This window comes from Coregonus lavaretus, assembly GCF_964263955.1.
Source record: "Coregonus lavaretus genome assembly, contig: HAP1_SCAFFOLD_1067, whole genome shotgun sequence".
In the NCBI taxonomy this organism is placed as follows: domain Eukaryota; kingdom Metazoa; phylum Chordata; class Actinopteri; order Salmoniformes; family Salmonidae; genus Coregonus; species Coregonus lavaretus.
Genome location: NW_028165065.1, coordinates 143,858 through 170,962, shown reverse-complemented (window position 1 = coordinate 170,962; position 27,105 = coordinate 143,858). Strand labels below are relative to the sequence as shown.

Here is a 27,105-nt window from a genome sequence, read left to right as displayed (position 1 = left end):
GGCTCTATTAGACCAAACTGACGGAACATGTCGTTGTCACACTAACCATTACTCCTGTCTGTCTTAGCTTACTTGAGGAGCTTCCATAGAAATAGAATGACAATTCAAGTCAATGTTCTGTGATGGGTGGATCGGCCGCCATATTGAGTGTACGCATAGGAGTACATTTGATCTCTTCTTCCCTTTTTCCCTCATGACCCTGTCTCTCTTCTTCTTCCCTGCATCTCCTCTCCATAGGTGTGAGCGAGGCAGCCTCCATAGTGAACATGCGTAGAGTCACCCACCCTACCATACAAGAGCCTCTGGCCGGGTTCGCCCACCTCCCCTGCATCTTCACCCACAAGCCCAGTGAGCCCAGACCCTCCAGCCAGCCTCCCCAGATCCAGTGGACCCGAACCTGGGTACCACATGGAGGAAAGGGGGGTCCCCTGGAGCAGATGGTTCTCTCAGCCAAAAGTAAAGAAAGTAACAATAGTCTTAAATTAAAGCTAATGATTCAATGATAGTGTTTCAACCAACATGGTCGTAGACTGTTTCAACCAGCATGATATTATTTTCAATCAACATGGACTTAAACATCCCACATTTGGATTTTTGTAATACGCTATGAAATTAACAGGTCATTCATTATGACAAAATGATGTGGAGTATACACTTTCATAGAAAAATGTATATTTTTTATTTCTTTGCCCAAGGTGACGTGGTGAAGGTGAATAAGGCTTTCGCTGGGCGGGTCAGGTTGCTTGGATATGCTGCCAACAACCTAAATGCTACCATGGAGATCTCAGGCCTCCGTAGCAAAGACACAGGCACCTACCACTGCCAGGTTGTCGTGGGAGACAACTACGAGCGAGACATATTGCCCCTTGTGGTCATGGGTGAGGGGTTTATACTGTAGCTGACTGTATGCTGTTGTAATTGAAGTTGAGATACCTTTTTTTCTCCAATTTATTACAGTATATCTTTGTTTGCAACAATTACAAGAAGGATCTTCTTTGAATTCTTTAACTAGTGTGTATTGTGAATCACTTCTAATTTTTACATTTTTTTTTTACACTCATTTTACACAGTAGAGTTCATCAATAGTAAAAAAGCGTACTTATTATATTTCTGAAAGCTAGACAAATCCATACGGTGGATAACCAAGCTCTTTGTCCCTTCAAATGATCATTAATGGCATCTTAGAAACCTCAGTGGGAAAATGTGCCCTTTTACTTAATGACCATTGGTCCTTCACATTGAGTGTTGGTACAAAGCCTCCTTTATCTTATTAAACACTTATTACATTGATTCATCATATCAATATCACAATTACTTTCTCCAGTCTTACTTTGCTCTGCTTCTGTTTTCGTTATTGGTTCATATTAACAGACTAAAAGTCCTTAACACTGTAATTAATGTGAAGTGCATGGATTGAATACCAATGACAAGTACCCTGTGACTGTCACTGCTCTTTCATGAAATGCAGCTAAAAGAACACAGAGGTTTTCCAATTGATCTGTTCAGAATGGGGACAGTGAACCTATTTGGTTGCCAACCAGTGCATCTGTATAATATTTCAAAGTAGGGCTATGTCCTGCACATCCAATATACTACTGCAGGTGCAGAGGAGTGAACAAAAAGTGAGAAAACATCTGCTACATTCTGATGTTGATATTAGCATAATTGATTGTCTTACATTGCCACATGGAGAGTAACATTTCATTGAGTGACCTTCGCCGGTGAATGAACATCCTAATGATCTAATTGATTGCACAAACGCCCTTCTGTTTGTCTGAGACAAAGACACACTTAGCATCACAACACAAACCTGTGTGTGACTGTGTCGTACGCTGCTAAAACAGCCCCCTCGGGACTGTACTGAATTGAGTGCTTGTTTGTTTTTAGTCAATACATTTACAAAGTATTTTTTACTTTATGTGTGTGTCCTTGCAGTGTTGATCAAGAAAGAGAAAAATGCAAGAGAGGGGGAGAGAGAGAGAAAGAAAGAGAAAGTGTCTGTCAGTCACCTCACCTCTGTGTCTCTCTCCTCAGGTGTGGTATTCCATTACCGGTCTCCTAGCAACCGTTACGCCCTCTCATTCGATGATGCCCACTGGGCCTGTCAGGAGAATTCCGCCCTCATCGCCACGCCAACCCAGTTGTGGGCAATGTTCTACAATGGCTATGCCAACTGTGCTGCCGGATGGCTCTCCGACCAGACTGTCCGGTGAGGGCACAAACACACACACACACACACATACACAGACAGAAACATCTCACCGGTCACCCCTGTCACATCCAAACACTCACTTACAATAAAACTCACCGCATACTGTTTGGAGGACAGCCATAATTTGATACTTTGAACATTTGGTGCAAACAAAGAGGCTAGTTTTCTGGCTCTGATTCTATTAACATTATCTCCACAGCTATCCTATCCAGTCACCAGAGCGTGGTTGCTATGGACAACAGGAGTATTCGGCTGGTGTGAGGAATTATGGAAATAGAGACCCTAATGAGCTGTTTGATGTCTATTGTTTCGCCAGGGAACTGGACGGTGAGACAGACACACGCACGCATACACATGCCCACACGCACACACACACACACACAGACACACACACACACAAACACACACACACAGAAGCATCTCACTTCCACTCCTGAGTCACTTTAATAAAATTGGCTTGTGAATTTGTAGGCTTGTGAAAGGACAATAAAGATATCTGAGTCAGAACTTCCTCTCTCTCTATCGCTCTCTTTCTCTCTCCTTCTCTCTCCCTCCCCCCTCCCCTCTCTCTATCCAGGTGAGGTATTCCACTCATGGGTCCCAGGGCGTCTGTCTCTGTCCTCTGCCTCAGACCGCTGCATCTCCCTGGGGGGACAGTTGGCCACGGTGGGGCAGCTCTACCTGGCCTGGAGGGCTGGGCTGGACAGCTGTGCTCCAGGCTGGCTCTCTGACGGGAGTGTCCGCTACCCAATCACCCAGCCCAGGCATGGTTGTGGAGGGGACCAGCCAGGGGTCCGGACCGTTGTACCCAACACCAATGAAACCACAACCAGCAGCGGATCTGCCAATGCTACGGACGCCACACCACTCTATGATGCCTATTGCTACAGAGGTGAGAATGAAGTCCAGATCTGGAGTCCAAGAGATCAAGTTCAAAGTTAATAGGTTACATTGTCAATGTTAGGCTAAAATGGAAACTTCTCTTACATGAGTCACTGATAAACACAAAGTTCATATTTTAACATCATGATGATAAAACATCCAAGACCTTTCCTCCATTCACTGATTACAAAGTATTCCTAGAGGTATGACGACTGGACCATCTCTACTGAATCGCCTCGATGGTTTGTGAAGTAACCATGACGATGCTGTTGCCCACCATGACATGCGTTGCCATGGACGTAACCATAGCAACACCGGTTTTGTTAAAATAATTTGATTCATGGGAACTCAAACTACTGTAGCATAGCTGGTCCCTTTGTTTAGAATTATTCCTCATTTATGCAAAGAGTTATGGGATATTAGAATCCTCTTGTCTTAACCTTTGTTATATACTGGAACTGCTGGATAGACTTCTAGGAAGTGGAAGAGCGCTTTAGAGAGAAGAGGAGAGATGATTAATTAGACAGGAATTTATTGCACATACTCTCCATGAACCCTCGGTCATTGTTCATTCAATTGGTTTGAACATCTCCTGCACATGCATGCTCTTCAAATCCTTATGGTTTCATCAGGGAATGTAAAGAAGCCAGGCTCCATCTCTAAGATCTATGCATCTCTGTGGAAGCCCTGGAGCTACCTTACCGGCTCCAGTGACACAGACACTCCAGGAACAGACAGCCTTTCCCTGGCTACTGAGACCACCAGCAGCCCCGCGACCACCGGTGGGTTAGGATTTGAATGGATAGATGTAGAGTAATGAGTTTTCAATATGGTTGAATGGCAAGAAGGATTTTCTATTAATAATCCTCCTTTTTCTCCCATCTTCACAGAGAGCCGTAACCTTTCACCTTCTGATGACCTCACACTCTCGAACTGGACAGGATTGGTTGATCTGGAGGAAGAGGCCCACTCTTGTAAGAAACTTTATCCGGATCTAAAATTATATTCTATTGCACATATAGAGCGCCTGTTTTTTGTTGGTTATTATTACTGTAATTCAGTGTGTTGATCTTCTCAGCCTCAGACCCCTGGTCCTCAGAGTCCTCTGAGGGGTATGTCACCCTGCAGCTCAGCCCAGGAGAGAGCTCTCTAGCCTGGGGAGACCTGGGAGTCATGGACCCTAACTCTGGAGCTTTCCTCAGACCTCCAGCCACCCCCAGCCCCAGCTCAAGTTCTACCACACAGAAAGAGGAGTTATCACCCTCCAACCCAGACCCCACTGATAGAAAGGTTGGTACATTTTTACAATATTGATTGATTAGAAGTACTGTATCATCAGGGTACTTTGGCATACAGGCACTTTTTGGCTCTAGTATTGTTTATTGTATTACAGTATATTCATTGTATTGGCTGTATGGGGGTCTCTGTCTAAAGGTGATGGCCAAGATAGTGAAGTCCATGTGGAAGCCGTGGAACTACCTGGTAGGGGTGACAGAAGGTACCCCAGGAACAGGCAGTCCAGAGGGGGAGAGAAAGGGAACTACGGAGGGGACTCTGACTGAGAGCGAGACTGTGCCCACCGGTTCTCCTGTCTCTCCTGCTCCAGGTTAGTTGGGACTTTTTGCTTTATTTTGGTTGTGATACTGAGACAAACAGCTAGAGAGAAAGAAAAGAGAGAACGCGAGAGACAGAAAGAGAAAGAGAGACTGTGTTTGTGAATGCGTGCTTGCACGTTAGTCTGGGTCAAAAACTGTCTTACTGCCCTTTTCAGTAGTCTAAGCTTCATTAATACAGATATGTTCTCTGGCCCCATTCAACCCAAAGGCATACATATTTAACAGAGATGGGAACCTTAGACATTGTTGTCTGCATTATTTAAGCCTTTTCTTCTAATGAAGGGTTTTCTGGGATGGTAAAACAAATAGCAACACAATAGAAGAGAAAGGCTTAGAAGTATTGGTTTTGTCTCTCAGGAAGCACACAGTGAATTCAAGATATGCTCTCCGCTATGCTCTGGCATGATCTCTCTCTCTCTTTCTGCCCCTTCCCTCTTCTCATTCCTTTTTCCTTCCTTCTCTATCCTATCTCTCCCACTGCCTCCTTTAACTTCCTCTCTTTCTTCCCCCTGTAGGATTACTCTCATGGGGTCATGGGTGGTGGGATAGCTTAGGGCTGGGGGACCTAGATGACATACCACCCACTGGTGAGCCCTCATCCTCCCCAGCTCCGCTCACCTCTACCCCAGCCTCAGAGAGCCAGTCCTCTGCCTCCTCCTCCACCCCTATAGGATGGGAGGCTGTCCCAGACACCACTCAGCCCAAAGGGGAGACGTGGGTACGAGTGGCCCCATCCAAAGGTGAGATCTCGCCCCAGCCGGATGATAGGAAAAAGGGAGATGCTACCACTAGTGCCACTAGAGCAGATGGCCTGGCCAGTGCTGGGAGATGGAGAGCGATGGTCAAAGAGGAGGAGGGGAGTGCTGAGGGGGCCTCCGAAGAGGCGAGAGGGGAGATCCAGGGGAGATCCAGTCTCCCCGTTGGAACCATCAATCCCAAACTCAGAATCCCTCCATCCAACGAGAGAACCACAAGGAAGGGGCAGTCAGGAGCTAGTCGCAGCACAACCCAACCCCCAGTCAGCAGCTCCACAGCTGGGTCAGACAGCAGAGGCTCTTCCCCTCCATCCAGACCAGGTACTGGAGCTCTAGCCCCTCCACCCTCAGCCTCAGTCATCCAGGGAAGCTCCAGGGAGGCCTCCCCATCCCTCTCCTGGGTCTCAGTGGAGAGATCTGGAGAGCAGGGAGGTGAGGGGCCAGAGAGTGGGCCCCTGGCACTGCCCTCCGGACCCCCAGTGGAAGAAGATACAGCCTGGTCTCACGCACTGGGCTCTGGGTTGCCTAGCAACCTGGACGAGGAGGGTGGCAGGAGTGCCGGATTCAACCGGAGCAACGGAACTCTGGGCTCAGCTGGTAAGTTCTGTGTGTTTGTCTGTCTGTCTGTCTGTAGACCATGGAGCTTACAACACCAAGGGTTGTGGGTTCGATTCCTGTTGGGGCCACCCATACAACAAATGTATGCATGCACAACTGTAAGTCGCTTTGGATAAAAGCGTCTGCTAAATGGCATATATTATTATTATTCATGTAATTATTACTATTATTATTATATATTATTTTTAATCAACAAAATTCCACACAAAGCTGAACAAAACAGCAACATCATATTTTCCCATTTCTGTCTATCATGGCCCAGTCTGGTACGTGTACAATCCCCACGTTTGTTTCCTCACTGCTGTTATTCAATCTGTTTTTCAATTCAGAGATAATAGCGTTTTGCCTTTCGACCTACAATACACCTCATACCAGACCCACCCTGTAGGTCCTCCCACTAGGGAATAGGAAGGTAGTCATGCCTCCATAGATACAGCCCTGATGAAGTTCACAGGCATGTTTGAGTTCTGTATATCTAGCACCTGCTGTAGTGTCTCTCTCTCCAGAGCTATTTCTCACCTGATAATGAATGAGGCTTGTAGCTGAATCATCATATTACCTGCCCCTCCCCTCCCCCTTAGGCATTCCTGCATTACACATTTCTGTGGTGATTTATTTTGCTCTCTTTGCAACAGTTCATGTTGTCAACAGTGGTAGATATCAATTATTTATATATACACCAGATTACTGATAGGGGGAGCTGTGTTGAAGCCACCACGTCTCCATCTTGACACTCCCCCACCGTTGTAAAAACTATTTTGGAAGCTATAGCTTATGCATTTTTTCATGTCTACATTCTTTTTTGCCACATGTATTCTATTATAGACACCTTAATGCACACTGTTAAATTATATAATGTGAGCTAAACATAAACATCTAAAATGAAAAAATATATAAAAACATTTTCCTTAAAGTATAACTTTTTTAGATTACTAATGTTATATATATATATATATATTTTTAGCAGACGCTCTTATCCAGAGCGACTTACATTAGCAATTAGGGTTAAGTGCCTTGCTCAAGGGCACATCGACAGATTTTTCACCTAGTCGGCTCGGGGATTAGAACCAGCGACCTTTCGGTTACTGGCACAACGCTCTTAACCACTAAGCTACCTGCCGCCACTACAACACCAAAAATACATAAATACATGTAATTTTGTCCTTGAAACATTACATTTAAAAACTGTAGAATTCCATTAATTCCTATGGAGGACTGCTCTTACTGGGGAGTGCCAATATACGACCGGTGGCTTCAAAGCCTCTCAATGGTTCTACATAGCATCAGCAATCTAGGGTTTATAAACATAATTGGTAGATATGCTGTGTATTCCTCAGAGGCTGAAGCGTGATGAGTAAATGTGTAACCAAAGACTGTGGTTTATAAAAGTGAAAAGTATTGACAGGGACGTCAGATAATGTTATGTGGTGTTGTTCATTGAATTGATAGCCTCTGACCTGTATTAACCCCTTATTTCCATCCCATACATTAGCAGCCCCACTACACAAACAGAAAAAAATGATTGAGGAGCTCATGGGATACTGGGTCTTTCTCTCTCTCCCTCTCTCTTTCTTTCTTTCTTTCTTTCTTTCTTTCTTTCTTTCTTTCTTTCTTTCTTTCTTTCTTTCTTTCTTTCTTTCTTTCTTTCTTTCTTTCTCTCTCTCTCTTTCTCTGTGTTCTGTCAGAGTACAGAGGTGACAAATGTTTGTTTTTCCTGACTGGATCAGAGTGGACCTCATCAGGCTGTGTAATCAATAAGGGGCTGCAGGAGAGGGTGCTCATGTTTTATATACTAGCCTCAAGGGCCCTCCTCTGTCTCTCTCTCTCTCTCCCAAACCCTATCACATCCTCTTTATATCTTTCTCACACCTTCATAAATCCTCTCTTTCTCTCCTTCTCTCTCTCAACCTTTCACCTCTCGCTCACTCAACCTTTCACCTCTCTTTCTTTCTTTCTCTCTCTCTCGCTCACTCTCTCTCTCTCGCTCTCACCCGCTCTCTTTCCTTTGCTCTCCATTTCTCTATCCCTCTCCTTCTCTGTGGCTTTGAATGAGCTGTAGGTCAAAACAAGCTGCTTCTCTGAGTTGGTTGGTCTGTTTGTCTGTTGGTGTGTTGGTGCATAGGTCCTGGTGTCAGGTGCAGGGTGAAAGGATAGCCTGTCAGCTCATTCTCTGCCCTATTGATTTCTCTGCTCCACTCGCTTTAATGAACGACCAGCCACTGTAGGCTAATCTGGCTTATACGCATTTGTGTGCGCACACACACAAATCACACACACACACACACACACTAAAGTATTTAATTGGTCCTCTGGCTATCATAAAGGCTCCCAACAGTGATGTTTGTGATGGCTAGTCTTGACCTTGACTGATACGGCAACATACTAGTGGCACGGTAGCAGCAACACATCGCTAGCCTTAGCACCTGACCTCAGCACAAAATTGACCTTAGAAGGATTAACTCAGTGTGTCAGTCGCTATGAAACACGAAAATACATCGATAATCTAAAGCGTAGCACAGGAGCTGGAAAGAAATTATAGCAATGACTATGTTCATAGACCAAATACACATTAATATCAAGGGTTGAATTTACCCAATTACTATGGCATACTGTGGTTGCGTTTAGTTTTACTCCTGTTAGATGTTGTGTTTATCTGTCTAGTATTGTAGACCGAAAAGAATAGCCAGCATGATGATTATTGTGAGGATGTCATTAAGAAAAGTCTGCTATGTAGAAGATGGAATCAGCCTGCACGCAAATCATAGCCTGGGTCAGAGCTTGGCAATATGGACAAAAATCCATATCGCGATACATTGCCTGAATTAATACGATAACGATTTTAACTATACATTTACAACAATGTGAACCACAGTTTTGTTTTATTTCCCTTTAAACTACTACTACTAGTTTGGATGCTGTAGCTATCCATTTTCCCATTAACAATCACCCATATTAGCAAACTTATTTTATTTAAAACTTCACATTTCTCTAGTATAGGCTACTTACCATAATGAACGATTTCAGAAAAATGCCCACGATAAGTGGTCGGTATAGTCGGTGTCAATAATTTTCAGTTTATCGTCCCAGCTCTAACCTGGGTATTGATTTTTACCCTCTGTGTGATGGGTAAACACACACTCACACACACATGCACGCACACACACACACACACACACACACACACACACACACACACACACAATCACATACAGTGCTGCTTGAAAGTATGTGAACCCCTTGTGCAATTACAGATTTTTTCAGTTATTACCATGAAATCTTCATTTAATCAGAACCAATCTTTTTGATCTGACATAACAGGTTTATATTTACCAATATCATATGTTGGTGTAGAGGAAACCATGCGTGTAGTAGAAAAATAAAAAATAAAATAAAAAAGGAATTAGTGCAGGTGCAAAAATAAGTGAACCCCAAGTTGCATTGGTTAAATCAAGAATCGGGTGGGTAAATAATTAGCTACCAAATGAACCAATCAAAGGAGAGATCGTTAGGAAAAATGTTGGGCGGGACACTGATAGAGATAAGAAACCCGGTCAGTTTGGTGTTACCCATCCAGGAAAAGAGATCTCAGAGGACATCAGGTGTCACGACTTCGGCCGAGGCTGCCTCCCCTCCTTGTTCGGGCAGGCTTCAGCGTTAATCGTCACCGGAGTACTAACCACTGCCGCCCCAATCATCATCACAATTGTCTTGTCTCGTTATCACACACATCTGGTTCTAATCCCCTAATTAGTCCGTGTATAAGTGTTCCCTCTGCCCCCTTGTCCTTGTGGGTGATTGTTTATTGTGAAGGTTAGTGAAGCTTGGTGGAGCTCGTGTATTTTGTTCAACGGGAGTATTTTCCTGTGTGCCTTGCATTTTCCAGTGCACCTGTTTTGTGCCCTGGAGTGTGTTTGACGCAGATCTGCGTAAACCTGTATTTTGCGGATTATAGCCTGTTATTCTGTGATTTACCCTCCTGCGCCTGATTCCTTCAACACCACCTTATCACAGAATCACCCACCCAAATATGGAGTCAGCGGGAGAAGAGCGCATGCCTGGAGTCGTGGCACAGGTCCAGGAGCATTCCACGATGCTGGCCAGCTTGGAGGAAGCGACAGATCGGGTTCTCTCCTCTCCAGGCGTTGGATGACCTGAAGAACCCGATCTGTCGAGACCAGCTGGCCAACCGGATCCAGCCACCTACACCCCAGCACCCAGAGGGATCCAGATATCCCGACCACGGGCGTTTGATGGGACGACGGCGCTGTGCCAGGGATTCCTCCTCCAATTGGAGCTTTACTTCGCCAGCATCAGGCCGGAACCATCGGAGCGGGAGAAGGTGTCCGTCCTCGTTTCCTGCCTCTGTGGGAAAGCCCTGGAGTGGGCCAACGCGGTGTGGAACGAAGGAGGAGCCGCGTTGGAAGGACTACAGGGAGTTCGCTCGCCTCTTTCGGGCGGTCTTCGATCACCTTCGAACGAGCGGGCCCTGATTGACCATTTCCGGCCAATCTGTGGGAGGACGTCCGACGGAAGCTAGCCTGCCGAGACACCATGTTGTCCTTCAACAAACTGATGGACATGGCCATTCATTTGGACAACCTGCTGGCAGCCAGAGGACGTCCTGGTAGGGGTCTGCCCGTTTCCACCCTGGACGACTCGGATCCCGAGCCGATGGAGCTGGGTGGAGCCGCTGGCCGAGAGAGCGGAGGAGGACAATACACTACACGTCGTAGTCAACATTATTTTGGGCCGGGAGGCGGCAGGCAGGGCACTCACGCATCACCCCAGATATCGAACACCCACACTTGTTCAGAGCCCTCTGCTGCGCACTGTACCCTACCTATCCACTTTCCCGATGTCATGGTAGTTCCCCAGTGTAAGGCGCTAGTCGATTCAGGCGCAGCTGGGAACTTTATGGACAGGGCATTCGCACGCCGTCAAGGCATAACATTGGTTCCCCTATCCATTCCACTCCCCATCAGAGCACTCGATAGTCGACCAATAGGGTCCGGTTTTGTTACAGAAGTCACGATACCAGTCACCATTTTGAGCAGGTTATTTTTTCGATTATTGAATCTCCTGCTTTCCCTGTGGTATTAGGTATCCCTTGGCTAGCACTCCACAACCCCACCTTCTCATGGCCGCAGAGGGCTCTCATGGGGTGGTCGTGAGAGTGTCAGGGTGTCTAGATGTTTCCTTTGGTGCAACCACGGTGAGAAGTCCAGACAGTACCTCCACCGTGCGCATTCCCCCTGAATATCTCGATCTGGCGCAAGCGTTCTCTAAAACGCAGGCGACTAAATTACCACCTCATCGGGCGGGGGATTGTGCGATAAACCTCCGGGTAGACGCTGTACCTCCCAGGAGTTATATATACCCCCTGTCACAGGCTGAAACGGTGGCTATGGAAACCTATGTCACTGAGTCCCTGCGCCAGGGGTATATATGTCCCTCCACTTCACCTGCCTCCTCAAGTTTCTTTGTGAAGAAAAAGGACTGAGGTCTGCGTCCGTGCATTGATTATCGACCACTGAACAGAGAGACGATAAGATTTAGTTATCCTCTCCCCCTCATTTCTTCGGTGATTGAATCAATGCATGGAGCGCGCTTCTTCACCAAATTAGATCGCAGGAGTGCGTACAACCTGGTGCGTATCCGAGAGGGAGATGAGTGGAAGACAGCATTCGGCACAACCACGGGGCATTATGAATACCTGGTGATGCCCAATGGTTTGATGAATGCTCCCTCAGTTTTCCAGTCCTTTGTGAACGAGGTGTTTCGGGACATGCTTGGTCGCGGTATAGTGGTCTACATCGATGATATCCTGGTGTATTCCGCTACGCACGCCGAGCATGTGTCCCTGGTTCGCAAGGTGCTGGCTCGACTGTTGGAAAATGACCTTTATGCTAAGGCAGAGAAGTCTATGTTTTTCCAGCAGTCCGTCTCCTTCCTTGGATACCGCATTTCCACCGCAGGTGCGGAGATGGAGGGAGATCGCATTTCAGCCGTGCGTAATTGGCTGACTCCAACTACGGTTAAGGAGGTGCAGCGCTTCCTTGCCTTTGCCAACTACTATCGGAGGTTTATCCGGGGCTTTGGCAAGGTCGCAGCTTCCATTACCTCCCTGCTGAAGGGTGGGCTGTCCCAGCTCCGCTGGTCTGCTGAGGCTGACCTGGCCTTAAGCAAACTGCGGGGTCTGTTCACCTCAGCCCCAGTACTGGCCCACCCCGATTCATCGCTACCATTCGTAGTGGAGGTGGATGCGTCCGAGGTTGGGATAGGAGATGTCCTGTCTCAACGCTCGTGTACGCCACCCAAGCTCCACCCCTGTGCCTTCTTCTCTAAGAAGCTCAGCCCGGCGGAGCAGAACTACGACGTTGGTGATCGGGAGCTGTTGGCTGTTGTCCGAGCTTTGACCGTGTGGAGGCATTGGCTCGAAGGGGCGAATCACCCTTTCTTCGTCTGGACGGACCACCGTAACCTGGAGTACATCCGGGCAGCGAGGAGGCTGAATCCTCGCCAGGACAGGTGGGCCCTATTCTGCACCCAGTTTGATTTTACAATATCATACAGTGAGGGAAAAAAGTATTTGATCCCCTGCTGATTTTGTACGTTTGCCCACTGGCAAAGAAATGATCAGTCTATAATTTTAATGGTAGGTTTATTTGAACAGTGAGAGACCGAATAACAACAAAAAAATCCAGAAAATATATATATAAATTGATTGCATTTTAATGAGGGAAATAAGTATTTGACCCCCTCTCAATCAGAAAGATTTCTGGCTCCCAGGTGTCTTTTGTACAGGTAACGAGCTGAGATTAGGAGCACACACTTAAAGGGAGTGCTCCTAATCTCAGTTTGTTACCTGTATAAAAGACACCTGTCCACAGAAGAAATCAATCAATCAGATTCCAAACTCTCCACCAATGCCAAGACCAAAGAGCACTCCAATGATGTCAGGGACAAGATTGTAAACATACACAAGGCTGGAATGGGCTACAAGACCATCGCCAAGCAGCTTGGTGAGAAGGTGACAACAGTTGGTGCGATTATTCAGAAACGGAAGAAACACAAAAGAACTGTCAATTTCCCTCGGCCTGGGGCTCCATGCAAGATCTCACCTCGTGGAGTTGCAATGATCATGAGAACGGTGAGGAATCAGCCCAGAACTACACGGGAGGATCTTGTCAATGATCTCAATGCAGCTGGGACCATAGTTACCAAGAAGACAATTGGTAACACACTACGCCGTGAAGGACTGAAATCCTGCAGCGCCCGCAAGGTCCCCCTGCTCAAGAAAGCCCATATACAGGGCCGTCTGAAGTTTGCCAATGAACATCTGAATGATTCAGAGGAAAACTGGGTGAAGGTGTTGTGGTCAGATGAGACCAAAATCGAGCTCTTTGGCATCAACTCAACTCGCTGTGTTTGGAGGAGGAGGAATGCTGCCTATGACCCCAAGAACACCATCAAACATGGAGGTGGAAACATTATGCTTTGGGGGTGTTTTTCTGCTAAGGGGACAGGACAACTTCACCGCATCAAAGGGATGATGGACGGGGCCATGCACTGTCAAATCTTGGGTGAGAACCTCCTTCCCTCAGCCAGGGCATTGAAAATGGATTGTGGATGGGTATTCCAGCATGACAATGATCCAAAGGCAAGGCAACAAAGGAGTGGCTCAAGAAGAAGCACATTAAGGGGGGGGCGGGTACTGTCACGACTTCGGCCGAGGCTGCCTCCTCTCCTTGTTCGGGCAGGCTTCGGCGTTCGTCGTCACCAGAGTACTAACCACTGCCGCCCCAATCATCATCACAATTGTCTTGTCTCGTTATCACACACACCTGGTTCTAATCCCCTAATTAGTCTGTGTATAAGTGTTCCCTCTGCCCCCTTGTCAGTGAAGCTTGGTGGAGCTCGTGTATTTTGTTAGACGGGAGTATTTTCCTGTGTGCCTTGTATTTTCTAGTGCACCTGTTTTGTGCCCTGGAGTGTGTTTGACACATTTCTGCGTAAACCTGTATTTTGCCGATTAAAGCCTGTTATTCTGTGATTTATCCTCCTGCGCCTGACTCCTTCAACACCACCTTATCACATCAGAATGAGAATAGTGAGAGCACATCAGTCTGGGGAAGGCTATAAAATCATCTCTTTGAGCTCCATCAGTCCACTGTGAAGCAAATCATTTACAAATGGAGAGCATTTAACATGACAGCAACTCGGCCTAGAAGTGGACACCCTTCCAAAATATCCCCAAGAGCCACAAGAACAATAATAAATCATGTAAAAGCCAACCCAAATATAACATCTAGAGATTTGCAGAGCTCCCTTGCTGCATCTCAGGTATCTGTGCATGCTTCAACAATAAGAAGAACACTGAATCGAAATGCTATTCATGGGAGGGTTGCTAGGAAGAAGCCTCTGCTGTCAAAAAAGAACCAAACTTCCCGTCTTAACTATGCCAAAGACCACCTGGACAAACCTGAAGGTTTCTGGAAGTCCATTCTCTGGACGGATGAGTCCAAAATGGACCTTTTTGGTCACAATCAACACTGCCTACCACCAAAATATCCTTATCCCAAGATATGGGGCTGATTTTCCTCCTCTGGACCTGGACGACTCCACATCATTAAGGGAACCAAGAATTCTGAGGTATACCACGAGATTCTTGAACAGAATGTCAGGCCATCAGTCAAGGAGCTAAAGTTGGGCCGAAAAAGAGTCTTCCAACAAGACAATGACCCAAAGCATTCAAGCAAATCTACCAAAGAATGGCTCAGGAGAAAGAAGATTTGTGTTTTGGATTGGCCAAGTCAAAGTCCTGACCTAAATCCAATCGAGATGCTGTGGCAAGACCTGAAGCGGGCAGTTCATGCCAGACACCCCTCAAACCTCACTCAATTGGCTGAGTTCTGTAAGGAGGAGTGGGCAAAAATCCCTCAAAACAGATGTCAGAGACTGATTACTGGCTACAGGAGATGTTTAGTCCAAGTTATCGCCGCTAATGGAGGTGCCACAAGCTATTGACTGAAGGGGTGCACATATTTTTGCACACATCAAATCTGAGTTTCTGTTAAATAAACCACTTTAGTTAAATACACAATGAAAATATATCATTATTTTTTTGTTTCTGTCATTTACTTGTAATGTCTTTATTACGAATTGAGGTTTAGATAAGGATTTAATGTTTATTTTAATATTTTATGGCAAAATAATGACCAGCCCTGTAGGGTTCACATACTTTCAAGCAGCGCTGTACATGCAGACACACACTCTGTCTCTTATACACACACACATGCATGTGAACGTACAAGATTGCGCTTGCAAGGTCTCCAACCTCTACCATTCGTTCCAATATATCATGATTATGTTGTATCATAATTCATATCAGCAGTTTAAGTGATGAGCTAAATTAGCTATTTAGCCTCAGACATAATGAGACAAGATCAAAGTGAACATCAATTTCATGCAAATTCAAACCACTTTGATTACACACACACACATACACACACACACACAAACACACACACACACACACACACACACACACACACACACACACACTCACACACACACACACACACACACACACACACACACACACACACACACACACACACACACACACACACAATGTAAGCAAGATCACACACACACTCACACACACATACACACACAGACCCACACACTCCTAAGTGTCAGAGGGCGGGAACAGAACAAAGATTCTTAGCGGGTGAGTCTGCACCTTCAAAGACTACAAGGTTCCTTAACGAGCCACTTAGGGGACAACCAGGCGTCATGGCGACCGTTGATATGGAAATTATTAATTATCCTGTGAACAATGATTGGCTGAATGATAGGGGGGCCTGAGTGCTCAGTATGTTGTCTCTGGTCCGTTCTCTATTCTTCGTACCACATCTGAAGTTTTTTCTTTGCCCTCTCTCCCCTCTGTCGATCGAGCCCGGGATCACTTTCCATATGGTAACCATGACAACAGAGACAGGAAGAAAGGTGATGGGTGGTTGAAGTTTGGGTCTAGGCATAGTGTCTTTCAGAAGAAAATAGATCTTTATGAAGAAGCATTAGTTATAGTTATGGTGATGCCCACACTACCACCATTACTCCAGAATGGTGCGTATACGGATCATGACTGTTCACCACCACCCTGTACTTGGTTCTACCACTCAACTCCCATTACTACTCTATCCACAATGCACTGTGTGACTGTGCTCCTGCAGTGTGGTTGGTTGACTGTCCTTCCTGGTGCCAGTGGTGTTTTAACCCAGTATCAGCAGAATCAGCAGAGTGCTGTGGTTACGTTGCACTTCCCTGCCTGTCCAGCATAGCAGAGGTCAATGGAGCCATTGCTGGCAGAGAGAGAGAGGGAGAGAGCTGCATGAACTGCATGGCTCAGTCATTTTAGGTGGAGGTAGAGGTGGTCTGTGTGTGTGTATGTGTGTGCGTGTGTGCGTGTGTGTGTGCGTGTGTGAGTACGTGTGTGTATGCACGTGTGTGCGTCCATATGTGTGTGTGTGTACTGTGAAGGCTATGCATCTCTATACTGTACAGATTAGAGAAAGAGAAACAGATCTATATGGAGTAAGAAAGAGAGAAAGGGGGATCAGAAGCGTCTGTGCTCTTGGCAAAGTTGCATTTATTTACACTTGAAGATGGTTAGTGTAAAAATGAGTTCTGCCCTCCAGTCTAAGGATATCTCAAAACCTTATACCTGACAACAGCACGGCAAAATATAAGATCTACATGCATACTGTTTGACTTGCAACCATAGGGCTTAGGGAGTTACTGTACCTCGTCTGTTTGTGCTTAGATAGCTAAACCAGGTGCCTTGCTTATCACTGAAATTAGAATTGAAAACCTACCAAGGTCATTTCAGCTGCACTATCCTTCCTCTCTTTCAGGAAGATATAGAGGAGATATAAGTTCTCCTGTGCTTTACTCCCTCAAAGGGGACGCGGATGATGGCTACTATTTCATATTGAGTCAAGTCGTTTTCACCAAATGCGTTGTCCCCCTTTAGAGTCAAGGAGCTGTGTTTAAACCGTGACAGTAAGTCCATGTGAGTGAAGTCTGATGATGTCAGTAGACTTCCGTCCTCTGTAGTTGTGTAAGTGAATCTCCATCCATTTAGGTGTGTCCACGAGTCCTTTCTGAGGAGTGAGGTCTTTCATGCATCTAAAAATGAATGAATTAAAAATCTCTTAATTCTCCATAATCTAATCCCCCCCCCCCCCCCCCTCTCTCTCAGGTGTGGGGGAGCCCTGTGTGACCAACCCATGTCTGCATGGAGGGAAGTGTCTACCTCAGGGCAAGGGCTACAGCTGCTACTGCCCACAAGGCTTCACAGGGGAGAACTGTGAGATCGGTGAGTTTACAATACACACACGCATGCATGCACACAGACACATGCATGTGTGTGAATTTGTGTGGAACTGAGAGGTCTTAAAATATATTAATGTTAGGTCTAAGGTCCAGTTCTCCATCACCCTTTAGGCAGGGGGTTAGGGGATAGAGGTTAGAGGTTAGGGGTCAGAAGTATTGTTGTGGTTGTCAAGGTCAATCTCCTCTCCATGCCTGCTGGCTCTCACTTGGCTGGCTTTGTTACACACTCACAATGGAAGGTCAGATCAGACACACCAACTAAACCAACTCATTTTGTTTAACAGTGTGTGTGGTGACTTCCAACATTAGCTTACAGCAACTGTCTGAATACTGCCAGGATATTAACTACTTTAGGTAGTAACTTGTTGGCTATAGGAGTCATGATAGAAAGTCAGTTGTCATAAGACTTCCTTCCCTTTATTTCTTCACACTCCACAGTTTCTGTGTGACAATGAATCTCAGTGACTTTCTCCCATAAGGTTGACTACCTCTCTACCTCAGCCCTGACCCAGACTCACAAACCCTGCAGGATGATCTTCCATCACATACCTACAGGGCGGCAGGTTGCCTAGTGGTTAGAGCATTGGGCCAGTAACTGAAAGGTTGCTGGTTCAAATCCCCCAGCCAACAAGGCTCTGTCGATGTGCCCTTGAGCAAGTCACTTAACCCTAATTGCTCTGGATAAGAGTGTCTGCTAAATGACTAAAATGTAAATGTAAATACCTGTGAGACGAGACAGTGCCAGACATTCATTGTATTTACCTGTCTGCTGTGGTGAGGAGGTACACTACATGACCAAAAGTATGTGGACACCTGCTTGTCGAACATCTCATTCCAAAATCATGGACATTAATATGGAGTTTCCTTCACTGGAACTAAGGGGCCTAGCCCGAACCATGAAAAACAGCCCCAGACCATTATTCCTCCTCGACAGTTGGCACTATGCTTTCGAGCAGCTAGCGTTCTCCTGGCATCCGCCAAACCCAAATTCGTCCGTCGGACTGCCAGATGGTGAAGTGTGATTCATAACTCCAGAGAACGCATTTCCACTGATGGCGGCGAGCTTTACACCACTCCAGCTGACGATTGGCATTGCGCAAGTTGATCTTAGGCTTGTGTGTGGCTGCTCGGCCATAGAAACCAATTTCATGAAGCTCCCGAAAAACAGTTATTGTGCTGACGTTGCTTCCAGAGGCAGTTTGGAACTTGGTAGTGAGTGTTGCAACCGAGGACAGATAATTTTTACGTGCTGCGTGCTTCTGTGAGCTAGTGTGGCCTACCACTTTGCGGCTGAGCCGTTGTTGCTCCTAGACGTTTCCACTTCACAACAGCACTTACAGTTGACCGGGCAGCTCTAGCAGGGCAGAAATTTGATGAACTGACTTGTTGGAAAGGTGGCATCCTATGACGGTGCCTCGTTGAAAGTCACTGAGCTCTTCAGTAAGGCCATTCTACTGCCAATGTTTGTCTATGGAGATTGCATGGCGGTGTGCTCAATTTTATACAACTGGGTACTGCTGGCTTCTAGAGCTGTGAGACAGAGAATGGGCTTAGAGCATGATGCCAAGGCAGGCCTGTGTGTGTGTGTGTGCGTGCGTGCGTGTGTGCATGCGTGTGCGTGTGTGTGCAGCAGTATTTGCGGTATTATCTCTCTCAGGAGATCTCTCCCTAACTCCTCTGCATTATGCATGACAGGATTAAACATTCATATGGAACAAAAGCATTGTGTGTTTCGAGACAAGGTGTGTGTATGCATGTGGGTTGATATGTTGGAAAATGTTGACTTGGACTCAAAGAGGTGAGAGAAATGTTACGGGGTGAAGAGATGTTCAAGGTCATGCTGGGGTGAAGTGATCACCAGAGACAAAAGACAGTGACACTGACTCCAAAGACAGTGATGCCTATGGAATTGAAGTTCTGATGAAGGAGAAGTGACGAAGAGCAGAAGCCACTTTAGACTATTGAGATGCACCCCTAGAACAGTCATGGAAGTAACTGAGCACTGCAAAACAGATTTCAGGTGATACTACACTCTTAGAAAAAAAGATGCTATCAAGAACCTAAAAGGGTTCTTCAGCTGTCCCCATAGGAGAACCCTTTGAATAACCCTTTTTGGCTCTAGGTAGAACCCTTTTGGTTCCAAGTATAACTGATTTGATTCCATGTAGAACCCATTCCACAGAGGGTTCTACCTGCAACCAAAAAAGGGTTTTACTAGGAACCAAAAGGGTTATCCTATGGGGACAGCTGAAGAACCCTTTGGGAACCCTTTTTTCTAAGAGTGTAGTGACTTTGACTGATGTCACTTCTTTACATTTCATTTCTATTTGATGTAGCCTAGAACCTGTCAGTGGAATTCAAAGCCCATGTGCTATGTTTGTCCAGACATACAGAACTGGGGGTTGATGGTACAAAGGTCCCATCAGAAGGTCTAGACAGTCTGGATTTGATTTGTCTGACAACCTTTCTGCAACATTCTTCCGAGGGCTTTTTTAGTCTTAGTTTTCAAGCCCTTATCAACTCTCAGAACATAGCGTATAGTTTAGTTTGAAGTGACATTGACAGCACAGTTTGGTGCCTTTCAACCTTGAATTAAAGGATTGAAATTAATGTTCTAGGTTGAGCCATTATACAGTAGTAGAAAGTGCGTTTGGAGTTATTCATAATTGAGAAAAGAAGACGGTATTATGAGTCAGACTTGCACTTTAAGACCTTTCGGCAATTTCAAATCAAATCAAATTGTATTGGTCACATACACGTGTTTACCAGATGTTATTGCGGGTGTAGCGAAATGCTTGTGAACAGCATTCAACAGTAAAACACTGTAGAATACACAGTAAAATCCCATAACTGTGTTTTACAGAATGAATGCTGTAGATTGCACTGAATTATGGGTAAAATGCTGAAATATACTGTTATTAACTGTAATTGGAAGCTTCCTGTAAAAATTATTCTAACATACTGTATTTCTTTACAATAATAGCTTATGCCTACTGTAGATTCAAATTGTACGTTTCAGGAGCCAATCTCATTCTTTCGGGTGAGACGGATGGAGCTAAGACTATTTTTTTCTTTTTTTAAAAGAATTAAATCACCCCACTTTTTTCTTTTTGCAATGATTTGCAATGCTTTACTGAAGCTTCTGGGTGCTATATTGAATAAACTGAGAGCAGATTTGATATGTTTGCAACATTACTAAAGGGAAAACAGCTTGTTTCTAGTGTCACGGCGGTCGTAAGGATGAGACCAATGCGCAGCGTAGCGAGTGAACATGACTTATTTAATAATAAAGAAACACACGACAAAACAAAACACGATCCGTGACGTCCTCAGTACACAGACTGAACATAGAACATGGAAACAATAACCCACAACTAACACCAGAAAACCTACATCTTAAATATGGCTCCCAATCAGAGATAACGAGCCGACAGCTGACACTCGTTACCTCCGATTGGGAGTCAATGAATAACAACACGCACAATCACCCAACATAGAAATACAACAACCTAGACACCCCCACATAGAAATACACCCAAAACAAATGAACATGAACAACCCTGGCTCAAGAATAAAGGTCCGTGGAGCCAGAGTGTCACATTACCCCCCCCTAAAGGTGCGACCTCCGGGCGCACCAGCATACAGTCTAGGGGAGGGTCTGGGTGGGCGTCTGTCCCTGGTGGCGGCTCTGGCCCAGGTCGTGGTCCCCACTCCACCTTAGTCACTCTCCGCTTTAGTCTACCCTTCCTCATGACCACCCCCCAACTAAACCCCACTGGATTAAGGGGCGGCACCGGACTAAGGGGCAGCACCGGACTAAGGGACAGTACCTGACTGAGGGGCAGCACCGGACTGAATGGCGGATCCTGGCTGGCTGGCTCTGGCGGATCCTGTCTGGCAGAAGGATCTGGCTGATCCTGTCTGGCGGAAGGCTCTGGCTGATCCTGTCTGGCGGAAGGCTCTGGCTGATCCTGTCTGGCGGAAGGCTCTGGCTGATCCTGTCTGGCGGAAGGCTCTGGCTGATCCTGTCTGGCGGAAGGCTCTGGCTGATCCTGTCTGGCGGAAGGCTCTGGCTGATCCTGTCTGGCGGAAGGCTCTGGCTGATCCTGTCTGGCGGAAGGCTCTGGCTGATCCTGTCTGGCGGAAGGCTCTGGCTGCTCCTGTCTGGCGGAGAGCTCTAGCGGCTCCGGTCTGGCGGACGGCTCTGTAGGCTCATGGCAGACGGGCGGCTTAGCAGGCTCATGGCAGACGGGCGGCTTAGCAGGCTCATGGCAGACGGGCAGCTCCTGCGGCGCTTGGCATACGGACAGTTCAGACGGCGTTGGGCAGACGGGCAGTTCAGGCCCCGTTGGGCAGACGGCAGACTCTGGCTGTCTGACGCGCACCGTAGGCTTCCTACGTGGCACAGGAACAGGCCGGGCTGGGCTGGCGACGCTCACCGTAGGCATCCTACGTGGTGCAGGGACAGGCTGAACCGGGCTGGCGACGCGCACCGTACACTTAGTGCGAGGGGCCGGAACAGGCCGTACCGTACGGGGAACACACACTACTGGCTGCACCTCGGGACTAGGAACGGGCCGGACCGAACTGGTTACACACCCCAGTACCTCATGCCGTGCCTCAACACTTTCCTTCCCTGCTTTACCCAGTAGCCCCCTTGTACTGGCGGCCATATCTGCCAACCTCTTGCACTCCTCCGGGCCGTACACCTTCTGCCCCGACGTCGTGAGCCCCCCCCCAAAAATTTTCTGGGGGTCTCTCCTCCCCGTGGACCAGGCATCTATCTTCCTCGCCAGACTCTCCAGACTCTCCATCCTCTGCTCCCAAGTCCAACCTCTCTCCTCCTCACGCGGCTTGACCCAGTCGAAGTGGATATCCGCTAGAGTTGGAAAGGGCGTCGGCTCCTGGACACCCTGCTTGTTACGCCGCTTGGTCCTCTTGTGGTGGGTTATTCTGTCACGGCGGTCGTAAGGATGAGACCAATGCGCAGCGTAGCGAGTGAACATGACTTATTTAATAATAAAGAAACACACGACAAAACAAAACACGATCCGTGACGTCCTCAGTACACAGACTGAACATAGAACATGGAAACAATAACCCACAACTAACACCAGAAAACCTACATCTTAAATATGGCTCCCAATCAGAGATAACGAGCCGACAGCTGACACTCGTTACCTCCGATTGGGAGTCAATGAATAACAACACGCACAATCACCCAACATAGAAATACAACAACCTAGACACCCCCACATAGAAATACACCCAAAACAAATGAACATGAACAACCCTGGCTCAAGAATAAAGGTCCGTGGAGCCAGAGTGTCACATCTAGCCCAAATTGACCCTTATTACTGGCGCAAAGTAATTTTTCCTTTCTATAGCATATTTTTCTTTTACTGTTAATTTTTGTTGGTTTTACAGTATTATACAATAAAACTAACAGCAATGTACCATATTAATTATTTACAGTAAATTGCCGTACATTGCAATGGACTCTGGGTGATTTTAGGTGTAACTGGTAAATTATACTGTAAATTCCAATTCAATGTTGGTTTAACAATACATTATTAGAAGTACTGTATGTGTAAAAAACATAATTTGTTAAATTACTGTAAAGATGTGCTTTCTTTACAGTAATGCACTATTAAACCAGCATGCCTGCTGTAAAGCAAAATTACTGTATTTAGCTGGCAACTCTGCTTCCAGCATAATACTATAGATTTACAGGGAAAAGTTTTAAAAATTGTGGGTCAGTATTCTCATTTTCTGAAATCGTCGTATTGTCAGACAACCTCCCTTTTTACATTTTCGTCATTTAGCAGACGCTCTTATCCAAAGCAACTTATAGTAGTGAGTGCATACATTTTCATATTTGTTCGTACTGGTCCCCTGTGGGAATTGAACCCACAACCCTGGCGTTGCAAATGCCATGCTTTACCAGCTGAGCCACACAGGACCACACCATCGACATCTGGTGCAGTAACATAAAGAAGCAGAATTGTCCTTGTCAAATAAATGTAATAAATACAATTAAATGTCTTTTTTTTTCTTCAAGAAAGCTCAGCCCTCAGGAGAATACAGAAGTTGTTCTTGTGAATGTGAACAAAATATCTCTGTTGTTGTGTTTGTGTGCGATGTGAAGAGATTTGAGGGGTCATAGGAAGCCCTCTTGGAGCGAAACAGGGACAAGAGAGAGTGAGAGAGAGCAGACCTGGGTTCAAATACTATTTAAAATATCTTCATTACTTTCACATACACCACCGGTCAAACGTTTTAGAACACCTACTCATTCAAGGGTTTTTCTTTATTTTAACTATTTTCTAATAATAGTGAAGACATCAAACCTATGAAATAACACATATGGAATCATGTAGTAACCAAAAAAGTGTTAAACAAACCAAAATATATTTTATATTTGAGATTCTTCAAATAGCCACCCTTTGCCTTGATGACAGCTTTGCACACTCTTGGCAAAGCTGTCATCAAGGTACTTTGTACACATCGTTATAACACTGTACATAGCCATAATATGACATTTGAAATGTCTCTGTTCCTTTGAAACTTTTGTGAGTGTAATGTTTACTGTTCATTTTTGATTATTTATTTCACTTTTGTTTATTATCTATTTCACTTGCTTTGGCAGTGTAAACATGCCAATAAAGCCCTTTGAATTGAATGAGAGAGAGAGAGAGAGAGAGAGAGAGAGAGAGAGAGAGAGAGAGAGAGAGAGAGAGAGAGAGAGAGAGAGAGAGAGAGAGAGAGAGAGAGAGAGAGAGAGAGAGAGAGAGAGAGCTTTCGCTACCTTGAGCTTCGCACAGGAATAATGAAATAAGTTAATTGGCTCTGAAGTACTCTCAGAGCGCCCTGATTCATGAAGGAGAGGGACAAAGAAGAGGAAAACACAAACATCCACAGTAATCTTGAGTTGCCATGGTGAGAATTAAATTATCCTCCTCCCTTACAAAACATTTACCTTTACATTTTAGTAATTTTGCAGATGCTCTTATCCAGAGCCACTTACAGTCAGTGCATTCATCTTAAGGTAGCTAGGTAAGACGACCACATACAGTATCACAGTCATAGTAATTCAAACTTTTCCTCAATAAAGCAGCTATCAGCAGTCAGTGCTAGTAAGAAAATAAGTGCAAGTGTTAGAAAGTGAAGGGTGAAATGCATTCAGTTGCACAACTGAATGCATTCAACCGAAATGCGTCTTCCACATTTAACCCAACCCCTCTGAATCAGAGAGGTGCGGGGGGATGCCTTATCTCTGGGATTTATTCCAGCGACCTTTTGACCTTACTGGCCCAACGCTCTTAACCGCTAGGCTAAAGACAAATTCAGGAATGGTCTTCAAATTGGTTTTGGATACAGTTTCCTGGTGATATGAATTTAGTTAGTGTTGTACCCACAGCAACCACAGCCCACTGCTTCAGTTGATGGACATAGAAAACGTAGGAAAAATCTTTCCTGTGTGTCACACCAATGAATGACCTTTGGGAGAATGTCAGAGCTGTGGACATATTAGCTCTTTACTCTATCCCAAATCCTAACTTTAGACCACACTTAGCTGGAATTCTTTCCGGAATAAGTATTTGTGCAAGGTCTGTGCGCATAGCCAGTGAACTTGAGTGAACTAGTCTAAAGTGGATGGTTACTCTAGGGCTCTCCAACCTGTGTTGTGTGTGTTTTTTCGGACAGACGTGGATGACTGCCAGTCCAATCCATGTCTAAATGGAGGCACCTGCATCGACAAGATCGACTCATTTGTCTGCCTCTGTCTGCCCAGCTACGCAGGAGACACCTGTGAGAAGGGTAAGAGAGTGCATACACACTGGTCAACACACGGCGAGAGCATGGAAACACACACACTACGTAGTCAATACACACAGCCTAAACAGAGAGAGAGAGATGGAGAGAGAGAGAGAGAGAGAGAAGAAAGAGAGAGAGAGAGAGAGAGAGAGAGAGAGAGAGAGAGAGAGAGAGAGAGAGAGAGAGAGAGAGAGAGAGAGAGAGAGAGAGAGAGAGAGAGAGAGAGAAAACGTTTATCTAAAATACACAGAGGAGTGGTATTTACACTTCTCCAAATTATACAGGAGAATGCTTTAATTGAGCTTTCACTCAAGTCTCACATTTCCCCATGAAGCTAGTCCCTTATGGAAAATAATATCTCAATTTGTGATGTTTTGTTTTTGCTACTTCTATATGTGTAGCTCTATAAACGTGTCGACAGTAAATACCTAGATACAGTATCTACAGGGTTCAGGATGATGTTGCCTGTCTGCTATCAGCAGTGTAGCAGCCGGCTGTGGTCCAGGTCATCTTGATCAGTGTTATGTGCAGTATCCGCTTACAGCTGTATCCCTGCAGTATCACTCACCAGCTATCAGGCAGTGTATATGTACCTGTCACTGTGCTGCAGAGAGCTGGCTGATATATGTACACCAAAACATACACACAAACAAGTGCATACACACACACACACGCACCTCGCTGGTTTCAGAGTCAGACAGCCGCCTACCACTCCTCATTTGTCCTCCCCCGTGTGAGCAGAAACACTAATAGCAATGAGGATTAATGAATCCATAACCCTTAGAGTTATTAATGAGTCCCCATAATGCACAATAATGAGTCCTCACCATGCAGAGAAAGGAACAACGTGTGCTGAGAATGGAAATGCGGGATCCATGATTGCAGGTTTAGTGTTTCATTCAGTCTCACAGGGTTTTAACACCATTGATGTGTGTCCTTGCAGGTCCTGAGAGGCACAATACTGGATGAAAGGTGGAAAGGGTATAAGAATAATCTTCTCTCTTTTTGATCCACCTCTCTCTCTTCTTTTCTCTGTCACCGTCCCTCTATTCATCTATCTTCCTACTCTCCTTTATCTCTTTCCCTCCCCTACCTTTTTCACTCAATCCCCTTCTCTCTTCATTGCCTCCTTTATCTGTCTTTCTTTGCCCCCTCCCATCTTCCATACTCTTACCTCTCTCGCCTGTCCCTCTCTCCTCCCTCCATGCCTCCCCCTCTCTCCTCCCTCCATGCCTCCCCCTCTCTCCTCCCTCCATGCCTCCCCCTCTCTCCTTTCTCCCTCTACTCTTAGATGTTGAGGGTTGTGACCATGGATGGAGAAAGTTCCATGGCCACTGCTACAGGTACGTGAGAAAAGAAGACCTTTCTACAAACCTTGCCTCTAAACATGAATCTCAAAATCAAATCAACGTTTATTTGTCATATACACAGGATACAACGGGGTGTAAACAGTGCAATGAAATGCTTACTTGCGTGCTACCTGTCATCAGTGCAGTAAAATATAAAAGTACAAAATAATAATAACAATAACACAATATCTCCTTGTATAATATCTCCTTGTATGTTATTCTATTGATATGACATCTACCTGTTTCTCCACTTCAGGTACTTCTCTCACAGACACACCTGGGAGGAAGCAGAGAAGGACTGCAGAGAGCACAGCGCCCACCTGAGTAGTATCATCTCAGTCACAGAGCAGGAGTTCATCAACGGTCTGGGCCATGATAACGCCTGGATTGGCCTGAATGATCGCACCGTGGAGGAGGACTTCCAATGGACTGATGTCAATGACCTGGTTAGATTC

The 27,105-nt window shown here is 45.8% G+C and overlaps 1 protein-coding gene across 1 annotated transcript in view; it reads left to right on the top strand.

Annotated features, from left to right (window-relative positions):
• Positions 1-237: 237 nt before the first annotated feature.
• LOC311116322 (neurocan core protein-like) overlaps positions 238-27,105 on the top strand; it is a gene marked incomplete at both ends in the record, with an annotated part of 29,331 nt that continues 2,463 nt past the window's right edge. Inside the window, 14 exons of the mRNA XM_084191416.1 lie at positions 238-456; positions 696-878; positions 2,035-2,209; positions 2,412-2,539; positions 2,790-3,104; positions 3,727-3,876; positions 3,985-4,068; positions 4,173-4,384; positions 4,529-4,700; positions 5,226-6,062; positions 17,350-17,466; positions 25,191-25,304; positions 26,593-26,644; positions 26,907-27,096. Of these exons, the coding sequence (XP_084047542.1) occupies positions 238-456; positions 696-878; positions 2,035-2,209; positions 2,412-2,539; positions 2,790-3,104; positions 3,727-3,876; positions 3,985-4,068; positions 4,173-4,384; positions 4,529-4,700; positions 5,226-6,062; positions 17,350-17,466; positions 25,191-25,304; positions 26,593-26,644; positions 26,907-27,096 (2,948 nt within the window). The remainder of the gene's footprint in view (positions 457-695; positions 879-2,034; positions 2,210-2,411; positions 2,540-2,789; positions 3,105-3,726; positions 3,877-3,984; positions 4,069-4,172; positions 4,385-4,528; positions 4,701-5,225; positions 6,063-17,349; positions 17,467-25,190; positions 25,305-26,592; positions 26,645-26,906; positions 27,097-27,105) is intronic.